General features: G+C 48.7%; 7 protein-coding genes across 7 annotated transcripts; 4 read left to right on the plus strand and 3 right to left on the minus strand.

The window, feature by feature from the left end:
• The first annotated feature begins 66 nt into the window (after positions 1-66).
• PPTG_08484 (hypothetical protein) lies at positions 67-2,717 on the plus strand. The gene has a single exon (XM_008902602.1). The coding sequence runs from the start codon at positions 267-269 to the stop codon at positions 2,331-2,333; it is 2,067 nt and encodes a 688-aa protein (XP_008900850.1). The 5' UTR covers positions 67-266; the 3' UTR covers positions 2,334-2,717.
• Positions 2,718-2,767: 50 nt separating this feature from the next.
• Positions 2,768-4,640, minus strand: PPTG_08485 (hypothetical protein). Its single transcript, XM_008902603.1, has one exon. The coding sequence runs from the start codon at positions 4,506-4,508 to the stop codon at positions 2,853-2,855; it is 1,656 nt and encodes a 551-aa protein (XP_008900851.1). The 5' UTR covers positions 4,509-4,640; the 3' UTR covers positions 2,768-2,852.
• Positions 4,641-5,709: 1,069 nt separating this feature from the next.
• Positions 5,710-6,392, minus strand: PPTG_22249 (hypothetical protein; the record flags this gene model as incomplete). The annotated part of the gene is made up of 2 exons (XM_008902830.1): positions 5,710-5,806; positions 6,379-6,392. 2 exons carry the CDS (start codon positions 6,390-6,392, stop codon positions 5,710-5,712), a joined length of 111 nt encoding a protein of 36 aa, XP_008901078.1.
• Positions 6,393-7,235: 843 nt separating this feature from the next.
• On the plus strand, positions 7,236-8,572 carry PPTG_08486 (hypothetical protein; the record flags this gene model as incomplete). Its single annotated transcript, XM_008902604.1, has 3 exons — positions 7,236-7,876; positions 7,941-8,003; positions 8,032-8,572. The coding sequence occupies 3 exons, from the start codon at positions 7,236-7,238 to the stop codon at positions 8,570-8,572; spliced, it is 1,245 nt and encodes a 414-aa protein (XP_008900852.1).
• A 1,288-nt stretch (positions 8,573-9,860) lies between these two features.
• Positions 9,861-11,249, plus strand: PPTG_08487 (hypothetical protein). Its single transcript, XM_008902605.1, has one exon. It carries the CDS (start codon positions 9,920-9,922, stop codon positions 11,159-11,161), a length of 1,242 nt encoding a protein of 413 aa, XP_008900853.1. The 5' UTR covers positions 9,861-9,919; the 3' UTR covers positions 11,162-11,249.
• A 518-nt stretch (positions 11,250-11,767) lies between these two features.
• PPTG_08488 (hypothetical protein) lies at positions 11,768-12,400 on the plus strand (the record flags this gene model as incomplete). Its single annotated transcript, XM_008902606.1, has 1 exon — positions 11,768-12,400. The coding sequence occupies one exon, from the start codon at positions 11,768-11,770 to the stop codon at positions 12,398-12,400; it is 633 nt and encodes a 210-aa protein (XP_008900854.1).
• A 271-nt stretch (positions 12,401-12,671) lies between these two features.
• Positions 12,672-13,286, minus strand: PPTG_08489 (hypothetical protein; the record flags this gene model as incomplete). Its single annotated transcript, XM_008902607.1, has 1 exon — positions 12,672-13,286. One exon carries the CDS (start codon positions 13,284-13,286, stop codon positions 12,672-12,674), a length of 615 nt encoding a protein of 204 aa, XP_008900855.1.
• Between the last annotated feature and the right edge of the window lie 1,658 nt (positions 13,287-14,944).

The following is a 14,944-nucleotide window of genomic DNA, read 5'->3' on the forward strand; positions in this document are numbered from 1 at the left end:
TTGAATGTTGCGCTAAAGTAGATTTGTTACTTTAGCTTATCTTCGTCGACGAAGATAACTAAATACCCTACTGTAGTGGACAGATCGCCTACCATCATTCCGCACTACAACTTGACTTTCTGTCGAGCTGATTGCAACGATGCAGACTCTGCACTGCATCTCAGAGTATACATACTTGTACGCTTCCGACCCCGCCCCACGCTCGTCAGATCTCAATTGACCTCCGACACCACAAGCCAATAACCGCAGCCGAAGATCCGACCAAGATGACTACGCGAACTCTAGAGATCAGGACGACTGATGCCGAGTTGCAGCATTCGCTGTCCCTCCCGACTGAAGATGGACAGATCATCACAATGGTCCAATTGCAGGCGACAGCGGCCTCGCTGCTTCCCGACAAGGAGTTCTCGCTCTGCTATACGGACTCCGACGGAGACCGCGTGGCCATCACCAACGATGCCGACCTGAAAGAACTCGATAAATTCATGCAGGACGAACAGTTGCAGTGTGTTGATGTGCTGGTCGAGCCACAAGTGCCAGTCACGGCTAAACGCGCTGCCACCGCTGTCAAGACGCAGTTGCGTGGACTCGTCACTGCCATGTCGAAGCTGACAGCCAAGCCCGAGACGACGCCCACGCCCTCGAGCGCGATGGACCTACTGGTAACCAGTCTACAGGCCATGGACGTAGCCGGAAGTGCCGTGGAACTAGAAACAATCAAGAAAGAACTATTGTTGATACTGCAAGACGAGGCCTTCCGTTCGGTAGTTCTAGAGTTTAGTGCCACTGAAGAGTTCAAGGACCTCGTGGATGCGATGGTCGCAGCTATCTACGAAGAAGACGCGCAGTCCATCGAGGACACAGTCACGGCACGATTCGACGAGCTGCTGGTGTTCACTCAACGCGTTGTGGCACGCTGTCCGTCACTCAAACCGGTGATGGTGAGTGTGGCCAAGTCACTGATGACCAGCTTGGTGCGCAACAACGATAACGAGATGGACGGCAACACATCGGACTCGCCCAGCTGCAGCAGCTCCAGTTCCTGCTGCAGCGACGACCAGGAGACGGTGGACATCGAAGTGCTAGCAGAAGAAGTACCGCTACATTCGGGCATCGTCTGTGACGGCTGTGAGAAGTCCCCACTCGTGGGTGTGCGCTACAAGTCGCTTGAGGTGCCCAACTTCGACTTGTGCGAAGAGTGCGAGGCCAGTGGCAACTTCATTCGCTTCGAGCCATTTATCAAGATCACGGATCCGTCACGCACGCCCAAACTGAAACGTACCTCCGAACTCGTGCATCTTTGTGTCACGTGCGACGGGTGCGAGATGAACCCCATCGTTGGTGTCCGCTTCAAGTCCCAGACGAAGGAGAACTTCGACCTGTGTGAGAGCTGCGAAGCCAGTGGCAAGTGGACGGAGTCGCACGGACCGTTCACGAAGATCGAGGAGCCGGCCGTGATGCGCGCTCTCAAGTTTACTTGTCGTCGTGGCGGCAAGTTCGGTCACCACGGGAAATTTGGCCGTCATCACCACGGTCATGGCCACCACGGTCATGACCACCACAGGAAATTCGGGCGTCACTCTGGCAAATTTGGCCATGGAAACCATCATCGTGGACGCGGTAAGTTCGGCCGTCACGGCCACTGCCACGGATCTCCTGACTTTACGTTCCATGGACACCATCCCGATCACCATGGTCCACCAGGTTTCCCTGGTTACGAGTTTCCCGGGCATGGCTTCCCATTCCACCACGAAGGCCACACTGAGTTTGCCAGACACTTCCACGGTCACCATGGCCATAGTTCTGGGTTCGACGATCGTCGTCACCACGGCCACCCCGGGTTCAGTCCTCCAGGCCACTTCGGTCGCTTTGGTCGCTTCGGTCCGCCTCCTTTTGAATCCATGGACCCACGTGAATCGCCGATCTCTCGAGGTTTCGAGCACGGTCGTCCACCTTTCCCCACGGAGTTTGAGCATTGGGGGCACCCCAGTTTCCGCGAACACCGTGGACGTCACGGCCATCACATGCGATTCTCGGACCAAGGCGACGAAAACAAAAAGCACAAAGAAGAAGAAGAAGGAGATCGTCCGTACCACTGGCACCACGGCTGCCATGGACGTGGACGTTGGGGACGTGGCGTAACTAATGAAGCAGCGCAAGAAGCTGCTGCGACTGAGGCCAAACTCTCCACCGATGAAGACAAGATCGACTACAGCGAGGCGCTGAAGCAGCTCGCGTCGATGGGTTTCAACGACATTGAGAAGAATATGTTGGCCCTAGAGTTAGCTCGTGGCAATGTTGGTGGGGCTGTGAATGCTCTATTGTCAGAGTAAAAAGTGTAAGTCGATTTCGAGTACCCAAACCCACAACGTACAAGGTACAAGGTACCGTAATCGAAAAGCAAAAAATCTGCAAAGGGAAAAGCCAAGAAACACAAGTAAAAGCTGTGGCCGCTGCCATACTTTCACGACAGAAAGACAATCCAACAAAACTCAAAATCAAGAAGAAAAAAAAACCGTCTAGCAGCTTCCCCCGGCTTGGATGCATTTACATATTTTCATGCAACTATCATGCTTATAGCAAAGAAATTACATAATAGAAAAGTTCCTTGAGAGGCGAAACCAATACTGTAGTAGTAGTTTTTTTCACTTTCTATTTTTTTTTAAATCAATGTAGTTTTGTTTTGTCCAAGGCAATAAATACACTACTTAAACGACTTTTAACTTTGTCGTAGAAATGCAGTTCGTGAGTGGAAGAATTGTTAAGATATCGCTACCAAATCCAGCTCATGATAAACTGGATTAAGCAATTATGCACAACCTCTTTCTTTTTTTCCTGTAACCTATTCAAATCTAGCAACCGGTTCCACCTGCAATACGGAGGCAGGACGTGCTGTCGAACATCGTCATGAGGTTGGTCATAACGGACCAAATCAGTGAAAATGCCACGACAATGATGGTACCGATGCCAATCCACTTGTTCTTGCCTCCAGTTCGCTTGAGCTCCTGCGTCTCAATCTTCTGCTTGGGTAGCAACACCAGGAACACGAGCGAGAATAGCTTGAAAGCGTAGGCGATCAGATACGTGTACGTGACCTGCGAGCGGACGTACGAATTGTCCAGTCGAATGTACTCCGTTTCAACATCGAAGTGGCCGTCAATGCTCTTGGTGATGACACTAGCGAATGGAGAAGCCAGCGTTGATACGGCGGTAATAAGACCGTACACTGTGGCTTCGTTGCCCTCCTCAATGATCTCCAGTACTGCGAACGTCGCGACGATTGTTCCTATCGCATTCGGGAAATTCTCCACAAGCGGAACCCCAAGCCAGAACCATTGGCTACGGTAGACGTCCCAAATAGTGAAGAAAGTGGGGAAGGCATCGATGATGATCACTGCGATCTGAGAGATGGCGATCATGTATCGCCAATTCCAGTTGAGTCCAAACTGTTTGGTCAGATACAGCGAGCCAGCCGACACGATCAAGCCGATGATAGAAGCCACGCTACTGTTCACTGGAGTCACTGTCAACCAGTAGCTTTGAATGAGATATGACGCCGTCACGGACACGTATGAGAACACGTTACGGCAGAAACGGAAGATGACGATTTGGTACACTACTCGCTGTTGGATGAGTTCGTACAATGCGTAGAGGTATTTCCTAGCCGAGCGTCGGTGGGTCTTCTCTTCGGTGATACAGAACCACGAAAAAGGCATCACAACCAGCGAGAAGGCAGCGCAGACGCCCATGACGGCGTTGAACCCCATGGAACCGGAAAAGGTGCCACCGTAGTCAGCACCGTTGAGTCCGAAACCAACCATCGCTTGCGATATGATCTGGAACGAGTACTGTACAGCGTACACTATGGCTTGCAATGCACCACGAGTTTTTAAAGGCTCGCGTTGAGCGAGTTCCACAAGGATGCCGTCCGAAGCCGTGAAGGCCACAACGCTACCCAAGTTGGCGATGACCATGAGGAAAATGTATTTGACACCCGAGTGCTGCGCGTCAGTGTTGAGCTGTGCCGTTTGCTCAGCTGTAAGAGTCGTCAAGGTTGCCCAACTGGAGTCTGGGTAGTACGGATCACCGATAGGCATGACGGTCATTACAATCAGCGAAACGAAGCACACGGCCCAGCCTAGAAGCATGTACGGTCGACGTCGGAAGCCGAAGATCGGGTAGCAATCGGTCACGATACCGATAAAAACTTTCAGGGTGTAGGGCAGCGTGATCAAAACACTGGCGGACGTGGTCTCATTTCCGGACATTCGAAGGTAGTTGGTCAAGAAAGGGTAGATGACGCTGTACATGGTACCATAGACGACACCCACGGCAGCATACTGCGCCATCAGACCGATGTTGCTCCAGCTGTAAATGTTTGGTGGGCCTCCTGGACGAATGGCACCATCTTCGAGTTCTCGGAGGTCGGGGGTCTTCAGTTCATGGAAGTCGTCGGCCTTGGTTGGCAAACTTGCATTCGACAAACGCTGCACATCAGGGACGTTCATCGTTGGCGGAGAATGGGGAAATGACTACAGATGAGGCAAGCTGCGAGAGCAACGCTGCACGCGACTGCAGGACGACGAAACTCCGCTATGCACCATGCATGCCCTTACTGAAGTTGTAGTGCGTGCACCGCGCCAATCAGAAGTGGAGTGACTGCCGACTAGTCGAAAAAAGGGGCGCTCAAAGACGACGAGTGGTGCTCGATTGCTGGAATAGACCAACGTTACTGCGTCTTTGAACACTTTTACGATACGACTTGCGACTGCGAGAAGGAAATGCTATCGAACCGATACGCACATGTACTGTGAAGACTGACAGGTTGCTGACAGGTTGGAGATCACAAAATGTACGCTGATCAGCGAACGCAATCGCCAATCATCCGTATCGGCACGCGACCCCAACCAATCGGCCTGGGTCACACCGAAAAGAGAGAGCACCAAACGAAGTGAATCGACTGTGTGCCAAGAAGATGGTGAAGCTCACTGTTGCGTTCGTTTTTCAAAATGTCCTCTAGAGTCCCAAAAGGAAATCCCCGCTTCATTTCGAAAGTAGCAGCGACTTCCCCATGAGAGCGCGTACCCCGGTATGTCCATTGGGCTTCAGGAAGCATAGCCATGCCAAAGTTTGTTTGCCCTGTATTTCAGAAAACATATTTTAATATGTCGTCTTTTTCTGAAGCACCGTCGACAACGCACGAGTTTGCATACCGCGTCGAAAGTAAGTGCTTGAGCCACAACAACGATGTAAATGGTTTTAAGCGTGCATTAATTCATTAGTATATCCACACGTTTATGCTTGAAACTGTGCTCCGCACATGCACTAGACACGAGCAGCGGAAGCTGTCCTCGTGCGCTTCCCATGCATGCTACTGAGATCGTGCTCAGTCAATAATCCCTCTAACGAACATCTTCCATGTCGCTACAAAAGCTTAAACTCTTTAATTCGTAGTTTCTGCACACGAACGTCCTTCTTCGTGCCCGAGGAGCAGATTTTGGCTCGTGCCACTACATGCACCATACGCGCACATCTTTCTCCCAGTTTCAAATGCTTGATAATGATGCATGTGTACCCCCCAGCCACGCTGCATAATTGTTGTCACCTGATGCATTTATTGTCGACGCGGTATGCAATGTCGACGGTACCTAAATACCTTTCAGGTTCTTCGCTTTCTTGGCTTCTATAAGCGCTTTTTGCGCAGCTTTCTCAGCCGCCGCGATTATCCTGTTTGTTAACCAGACCGACATTTTTGCCGAGCTTATTGGTCATGTCTGTGATCTCTTCTCCTCTTTCTTCGCCGTCCCTGTCGATTGTCCTGTGAGTTGTTGTATCCCCCGAAGCATTTGTTGATCGTTGATGAACGCGTTGGCAGCACCAGGTTCATGCATGGAGATATACCTGGTAGTGAATGCTAGACAGAGTAGCTGCACGCGAGTATAGACAGAAGCAGGACATGGTAGACACGCATCGTTGTCTGCACTTGACTTCGGGCTAGTTTAGGATTTCCTTTCGGGTTGTTAAGGTTAGGGCTTGTCATGCTCTCTCCTTCTATTGTGTTCTCTCTGGAAATTAATACTGGAAGAACACGGTACTTGTGACTCTATTATCTTATATCATAATGACTGGTTGCGGAAGTTATTTACTGTGTATTAGACTACCAGATACAAACAATAGGATAATACCTTATTGTTTGCACTAATACCAATCTCACTTTTCCTTTTCCCTTTCGTTTCAAACCTTCTCCCACGTGTCCTTCTTCAAGTGCAAGAGTGCCTCTCAACACGGGTAAAACAAATATGCGGAGTAGTGTGGAGTATTCTACCAGACGCATCGACAACATCCCCGCCTACGAGCACCGGCGACACAGCAAAGCACCCCGAGGACCCCATCAACAGCAACACTATATATAATCGGCCGCATCACTGCATAAGCCTCAGGGCACGCCCTCAAGTGAGGAAAGTAGAACGGCGAAATCTGGTGCCTAATAGTGCGCAGGACGTCATAAAGAATTGTGCTCGAGAGGATAAAATATCTTGTGCTGTGTAGTGGTACAGTATCGCAGTTATTATTTTGGGATAGCAGGAATTACCGCAAGTACGCTGCTACCTCAGCCGATAATTGTTCGCTCCACATAGTGTTGCACCCTAAAATATCTTTGATATCCACTTCCGAAATTCGCGAAGAACTTACTTTGTACACCTGCGACGTACTACTAAGTGCAACGTGCGCTTGCTTGGACCCTGTGTTGTTATCCATAGTAATGGTACCCGATAGGTTTTGTTCGAAGGACACGATACTGACACGCTAGATAATCTGCAAGCTAGAATCGCTAAATGAAGAACTTCGTTTAAAAAAAGTACAAATTATTATAATGGACTCAAACTCACCGTAAACGTGGAAACATAGCCGACTAGTTGATACAAGCATACCAGTAGTTAAGCATAATGTCATTTTGCTGAAATTCGTACGTGTCAGCTTCTGTGACATACTTCCTCCGGTTTTTTCTTTTGCACCATCGGCTACATTTCGGCCAATAATCTTTGAACGGTGGCGTCTTATCGGACGCTGATTGGTGCAAAATAAACTTCTACGTCTGCTCGTTTGATATCCATAGCTTTTGGCGCAAAAAGCCATTCCTTGGCAGCCATTGCCGGCCTGCAAAATGCTTCCTCACCGACCATTTTCACTTCTCGATCCGCTGCATCCTCAAAACAAGTCCGACGACCGCGCAAATGCGCCCACCGAATCTAACCCCCACCCAGCGAGAGACTATCGTGTGCTTTCTTCTAGATCGGAGCGATAACGGTGAAATTTCTGGTGGCGATATTTCGGCCGCTGTGGCCAAATATGAACGGCATCGGAGCACCATCTCACGTCTCTGGGAGCTGCACAAGAAGACGCGAACGGAAGAGAATCGTCTTGGCAACTTAGCCAGTGGTCTGATTGGAAATTGCGGCCGTAAGGCCATTGATACTGACGAGCTGCGCCTGCAGATCCGCAAGATCCCTTTGAGCCGCCGCATGACTATCAAGAGTCTGGCGGCAGCATTGGGCGTCTCCACTACAGTCATTCGGCGACTGCTCAAAGAGGGCGCCTTCAGACGCCACTCCAGCAACGTAAAGCCCGCGCTTACGGAAGAGAACCGCCTTGCTCGTGTCCAGTTTGCACTGAGCCACACGACGAGAAAGCGAGGTGGTGAGATGGTATTCGCCGACATGTTCGACGTCGTCCACATAGACGAGAAGCGGTTTAATGAAGACACAGACCGCAAGTGCTACTACCTCGATGCAAACGAGGAAGAGCCCGTTCGCCAGCGTCAGAGTAAGCGCTTCATTTGCAAGACCATGTTCATTGCCGCAGTTGCCCGTCCTCGGTGAGTACCTCTATATATTTATAATAGACTAAAAACTGATCATCTAATTCTCTCTGCAATGTAGATATGACGCGCATCGCAAACAGGCGTTTGACGGGACGATCGGTATTTGGGCGTTCGCTGAAGAGTACGAGGCAAAGAATAAGTAAGAACAGACCCAAAGGGATTATCGTGTTACGCAATGTCGAGAGTGTAGACCGAGAAGCATACAAAGCGACACTCATTGGCGACATCATCCCAGCGATCAAGGCCAAGTGGCCACGGAGCGGCAAGAAGCGCACGATTTACATACAACAGGACAACGCCAAACCTCACGTGTCAGTGGATGATCCGGACATCATGGCTGCAGGTCGCAGTGGGGGCTGGGATATTCGAATGCGCTGCCAACCCCTGAACTCGCCCGATCTTAATGTGCTAGATCTAGGTTACTTCCGCTCAATCCAGTCGCTGCAGTATCAGACGGAGTGTCGCGGAGTGGAAGCGCTACTCGACGCCGTAAACAGCGCCTTCAGCGCCATGAAAGCCGACACTCTGAACAAGATCTTCATGACCCTTCAGACGTGTATGGAATGCATCATCAGGGCAAATGGCGGCAACAACTACAAGACTCCACACCGAGGCAAGGACGCCCTAAAAAAGCCGGCCAGCTACCAGTGTCGTTCGCTTGCTCTGCAGAAGTCTATGATCAAGGCGTGAAGTTCGTCCGTGCAGCTCTGGAGGCGAAGAAGGTTCAAGAGAAGAAGGCAGCCCTTGAGGCCAGAAGCAAGAAGTAGGCCAGTGCTAATACCCGTCTAAATTGATACCTTTACTTTGATCATTTCTGACTCGTGCAAAAGAAAAAAAATCTCGGACCGGATTGGAAATGTGCAAAAGAAAAAAACCGGAGGAAGTAACTATTTGGAAGCAGTCCTACGTCAACTTGGTAGGTGATTTCTTACAACTATACAGATAGAAACAAAGTAATCAGATTTCTTTTGTTGCATTGTTCGAGCAACACTACGACTAGTGCAAACACTCCGGACGGTAAGATGAATAAGTAGTGATAAAAACAATGAAGAGATTATTATTATAATTTGGGATGCAGACGATCACTAAATATTTGTAATAAGATGTGTAGCTCAATGAATATCATTAACCGTTGTTAGAAATGCAGGTGCAGAAGGCTATGATAGTACAATACACGCTATACCTATGGATTACACCGATCGGCTGGAGGTTTGTAGTTTATAGAGACTGCTTCATTATAGATTAAAAACAAAGAAAAAATCAATCAGGGTAACCGATAATCAAAAGGTTTTCAAGAATAAGTATAATCCCGCAAATGCGAAGCGGAGGCGAGAAAGACCTTAGCAAACGCGACAATTATCCTGGGTAACGGCGGCGCTCGGCTGGAACAGATATAGTACTACTATCGCCGGTTTTTTTAGTGCTATAGTAGAAATGATAATGATTTTTCCACTGTTGTCACTACTTTTATCAATATGCTGGATTTACTACCGACTCTGCTCTTGAGAACTCAGTCGGGGTGGCCTAACAGCGCGATATTCATTTATGCTGCGTGCATTATGCACAATTTCCACCAACGCTCACAGGAATTGGTTCACTTGAACCGCGATATTGTGTTTCGTGCATTGGTCCCAGTGTGGTCAAATTTGTAAAAATAAAAACTTTATTTGGACCATATTTTGTGACCAAACACAAACCTCACACTATAAATGCATGTTGAAGTTCTCGTTCGCTCCAAGCTACCTAGAATATATTCTGCTTGGAAGCGCAGCGCGAGTTGATCAGGACGCCCATTAACGATGTCTTGTAAGCATGGCAAGTAGTAAATTGTTAAATGCGAGTGCACAAAACTGCACTAATGGTCACTCACACACCTAACTGTGAGTGATGGTCGAGTATTCGGTAACCATGTCGCTTCATGTTCAACCCACTTTGCAATGCGGCAGTTTTCTTTGCAAAAATCCTTCCAAAAGCCACGACAATCTCTTCGAGGTGGCTCAGTTTCCAATCTTCCAGGTAGCGAGCAAGATTGTCATCATGGCGAGATCAACCTGCCAAATCTGCCTGGACGTTGTTGAAAAAACCCAGTCACTCTCAAACATTTGTGGGAAGAGCTGCAACGCCAAGATTTGCCAACAATGCATGGGTCGTCACGTCGAGGTGACGCTACAGCAATTCTACCCCGGTGTACTACCTCGAATCCGCTGCCCAATCTGTCTCGTCCCAGTGCATGCGAGCTGCTGGGAAGATTGCGTCCCTACTGAGATTAAGTTGTCGTTGACAACCAAGTACGCGGAGCTGTGTCGTCAGGCCTGTGTGGTGACGCCACCGTGCTGCCACAAAACGGACTACACACACCTAACGGTGTTTGATCCAGAACGCACACCCTCGAGCCCAGTCATGTTGCTACCGTCACAACTCGAGAAGTTTAAGGTTATGTGCAAACAGTTCTGCCGCCACAAGCTAGAACCTCGTGCAGTTCTGGACTATGCCTTTGAAACCTTCGGAGAGGAGAAAGCTGCGATCCTCTTAAATGAGTTGACGCTATCCCGTATTCAGGACCCGGAGCGACGTGCCACACTGTTGCTATCTCTGATGTACTTCCGAGCAAATACCAAGACGAATTGCTGCGACCACGACTTCTGCTTCAACTGCAAGCGCCGCGGCCATCACGAGTCCTGCGGGGAAGATTTTGACGAGAAGAACGACCTGGTGCGCTGCCGTACATGCCGCGCTCTGCTACTAAAGGTTGAAGGCTGTGACGCAGTCAACTGTGTCTGTGGATTCAACATGAACTGGTCGCAGGAGAGGAATCTCCGCCGAGACCGAAAAAAACGCATTGTGCCGGTTGATATCTTCGACATTCCTCGGACAAACGATTGGCTCGCCTTTAAACCTCGACTATCCGTGGTAATGGTGAAGATGCGAAGAAAGTGGCTACAGCACCGTGCGCTAGCAATGCGCCCCCTCGTGCACCCGGTCTTCGTCGTTTATGTGTGGCGCTTCCGCCTCCGCAAGGTTCTTGCGACCCAGTTGAATATTGCATGGATAGCAAGGCGTGCCAAATTCGTTGATCAGACTATTGATAAAGTCAGAGACATTCTTCGACCTGCGGTAGCATCGTGCGCTTGGCGCCGGAGATTCAGCAAGGCGTTGGTACACATGGAACGTGAGATGTATTGGAAGGCATACCAGCGCTGGCACTCGGAAGAAGTTGACGCTCAAGCTGAGGAAGTGAACTCTTTCTTGTGCATCGGTGCATTTGATGACGACGAGTAGGCAGATGAAACGTCAAAATTGAGGGGACGTATATATATTAGCTCATGAACAAGTTCGTCATTGTTTACCCTGCCCAAAAGCAACGGATACTTATTTGCTCGTCCGTTTATTGTCAAGTTGTCTTCAAGTGAACTGCGACCAATCAAACCACCCGGAAATGCAAAAAAAAAAAAAGACGCATTCGCAGTTCATCCTATCCAGCCTGTTTGGGTTTCGTATGTTATGTACGGTTTGAGTGTTGAAAACTCCTGATCGCAACCACATCTCTCCAATTGCCGCCAGCACCGCCAGCATGCTCGGAATGCACGCAGTAAAATGTTCTCATTATTCATTTCCCATTATCCTCGCCAAGTTCTCACTTTACCTCGACAATCTTGACAATGACCGGCTGGATGACTGCACTGCAAATAGTGACCACCATCGGACAGGTCATGCTAAGTCTCAGCCTTGGGCCGGATATGTACAAGATCCACCGCCGGAAGAGTATTGGAGAAATACCCGCACTTCCACTTGTCTGCACGTTACCGAACACACACCTTTGGTACGTTCATTTGTTTGCGTCGTTCTTGCAGACAAGGTCTCACACCGGCAATACCTTATCACAGGATGCTGTACGGTTATCTTGAGGGTAGCGTTTTTCCAGTTGGAGTCACGCAGGGCTTCGGTCAGCTTGCATCGATCGTGTTCAACAGCGTCTACTTTCGTTGGACGCCAAAGCATAGACGCAAGGAGTTGCTCAAAGCGTATGCATGGGCACTAGCACTGCATTGTGCTGTAACCCTGTACTTCATACTCGTTGTGACGGGTGTCACCGGACAAACCAATGCTGAAGCAAGCACGTCGCTTGGGTACTTCGGTCTCGTCTTTAGTGTTGGCGTTTTCGCATCTCCCCTCGGCACCCTAAAGCGCGTCATAAAGACCAAGTCGGCCGTCTCCATTCCAGTCAACATGAGTCTCATGATCTTCGTCTCCTCGGTACTTTGGGTGGCAACGGGATTGCTCGACAGCGACTACTTTATCGCTGGCCTGAACGCCGCTGGAGTTTTGTTGGGCGCCGTTCAAATAGTGCTCTATTATATCTATCGACCAGGCCAAGGGGTCGAAGCTCTCCAGGGTCAGCGGTACGGGACAAACGGAGAGCTGCCAGTCGTGTGGTCACCGGCAGACAAAAGCGTTGGCATTGCTTTTTCTGCAGTGAGTCCGGCTTACAAAACCCTGCCTTCACCGATTACATCGTAGAGTGATTAACTACCAGATACTGATGGCTGACTTGATTAACGCTAAGCTGTGGATGTCTACATTATAAGGAAGTATACGCAGAACCAGTATTTGTAGTGGTGACAAATATTAGGTACTTAGTAGTCTCGTAAATGCCATACTGGATCAACGACTTCGGAAATGTTCATAGTACTATTTGGACCCAGTACTTAATTGCTGGAACAGCATGAATTTTGATACATATATTTCGAAAAAAAAATATCGATGCGCTTCGCTATTTTTGAATAATAGGTTAAACGCTGTGTTTGGTTGAGCTTAAACGCTGTGTTGTCTCGGTAAGCTTTTCCCAAAGCTGATATTGTGGTGTCGGAACATAGTAGAGTGGGCTGCTTGGACTCTTAGACATCCACTGATTCTTTGTCTTGTCGAGACGAAACCAAACATGGAGATATTCAGGAGTGATACCAGCATTAAACAAATTCTCCGCAGCGGCGTCAAGGTTTTTCAAGCGTACTTGCTCTTTCGCGAATTTCATGTTCTTCAGGTTCTTCGCTTTCTCGGCTGCTATATATGCTTTGTCTGCGGCTTTTTCCGCTGCCATAAGCGCTTTTTGCTCAGCTTTCTCAGCTGTCGCGATTTTCCTGTTTGTTAACCAGACCGACATTTTATTACCCAGCTTGTTACGCATATCTGCGACTGCTCCCCTCTCTTCGCCGTCCCTGTCGATTGTCCCTTGCGGTGTTGTATCCTCTCGAAGCATTCGTTGACCGTTGATGAACGCGTCAGCAGGATCGGGTGAGTTGATTGGAGATTTGGGGGATCGCAGCCTGGTAGTGGACCCCAAGACCGAGTAGTTGCAGACGAGTATGACGAATACAGCCATGAGCAGAACATGATGAACACGCATCGTTGGTTGCACTTGACCTCGGGCACTCGAGACTGGTCTTCAGCGTGTCCTTAAGGGAGAAACTGCTATGAGGAAGAGTTGCGCAATAGAGGATAAAACAAATCGGAAGCATCACGAAAGCTATGATTACATGATGTAGTTCGTAAGCTATTCGACACAAAATGTAATAAAGCAAAAATGTAAGCACATTTGTTGCAGTGGTGACACACCACCTTCGTATTCATATTTGTAAGTGTTTTTTCCGCTTAAACGACTCTGGCCGAGAGATGAGAGAATCGTAGAGTACGAGAGATAACCGACGCATGCGGAAGTTGACCCACTGCGGTGGCGAGACGGCTCGCGAAACGTACAATACAAAGTGTTTTTTAGACGAGGCTGTCTTCTATTTAATTTTTGATTTGTTTTTTTTTTTATTCAGAGGTTGGAAAATAAAATTATTATTATATTTTCCTTCGTGTTCCGTAGTAAGCATTGTAAGTAGTGTTGTTAAGTTTTAAATCATTTCGATTGGTCTATCGGATTTGCACGAGTTCAAATTGATCTGTTGCATAAGCGATCAAGTCGACTCCAGAAGGCGGCAGTCTGAGTTGGATTCTGGACAAGAATCCAACTCAGACCGCCGCCTGACACTGTCATAATCAATCCTACTCATTACTAAAAACACTAAATATAAGAGGTTAGTTGATCGACGAAGAATTGAAACTGAGTCGAATCGACTGCGATCGAGTCCCAATTCTATGTTTATCCGGATTCGGATGTTGAACTCGATGTTTCCTTCTGGGAAAGAGGGGGGTTCCTCATTTGCATTGCAGAATTTACCTCCTACTCCGGATTATAATGGACGACAGTGAAGTTACCGAAACTGCTTCAGCAAAACAAACGAAACTGTTGTGAGCGTTTTGTCGAGCAGCGTGTGGAGACTGAGTTTAGCAAATGTGAAGGTGACGTTGCTCTAATTGACTGAACTGTGGAGAACGATCTGCCATTTGCGATCGTCCAGCAGCACAAGTCCATTTTCTTCTGCTTTACGCTCGAACCCTCCTATAAGCTGCCATGCCGCCGGACAGTTCGCCGTCGCGTGATAGTTCGTTGGAAATTGGAAAAAGGTCTTACGCGGAAAACAATTCTCCGTTGCCTAATTTTTCGTGATATTCATCAAGACGCAATTTGATTACAACCGACATGTGGACTTCGGCAGCAAACAAGGGCTATATCGTAGTGACATTGCACTGGATTGATGAGGAATGAATTTGCGCTCAGTCATATTTGGATTTAGAAGAGTCGAGTGTCCGTACACTGGCAAACGACTTGCCAATCACGTGTTAGACGTCGCGAGAGCGATCCATGCTTCCTTACTCACGACAATATGGGCTATTACGACGGATAATGCCAAGAACAACGAGTCGATGGTACGCTCCATTCGAGCAAAGCTCCCTAATGCGATTCAACAGCACACTCAAGCTACAATGCCATCATCAGCTGCGGACGTGTCGACTCAATCCCGGCTGGTGATTGAGGAGCTGCACAAGGTGTGTCAGGTTCGCTGCTTAGCCCACGTGTTACAGCTTGCTGTTAAAAGGACTACTACCAAAAGTCGTACTTCGGAAGTAGATGACATATGTTCTAGATGAGTACGAGGCGGAGTATCAAGTTCATTA

Source organism: Phytophthora parasitica (assembly GCF_000247585.1).
Source record: "Phytophthora parasitica INRA-310 unplaced genomic scaffold supercont2.14, whole genome shotgun sequence".
NCBI lineage: Eukaryota > Oomycota > Peronosporomycetes > Peronosporales > Peronosporaceae > Phytophthora > Phytophthora nicotianae.

Coding starts and splice junctions, on each gene's coding strand:
- PPTG_08484 (XM_008902602.1), top strand. CDS start 267: ATGACTACGCGAACTCTAGAGATCAGGACGACTGATGCCGAGTTGCAG.
- PPTG_08485 (XM_008902603.1), bottom strand. CDS start 4,508: ATGAACGTCCCTGATGTGCAGCGTTTGTCGAATGCAAGTTTGCCAACC.
- PPTG_08487 (XM_008902605.1), top strand. CDS start 9,920: ATGGCGAGATCAACCTGCCAAATCTGCCTGGACGTTGTTGAAAAAACC.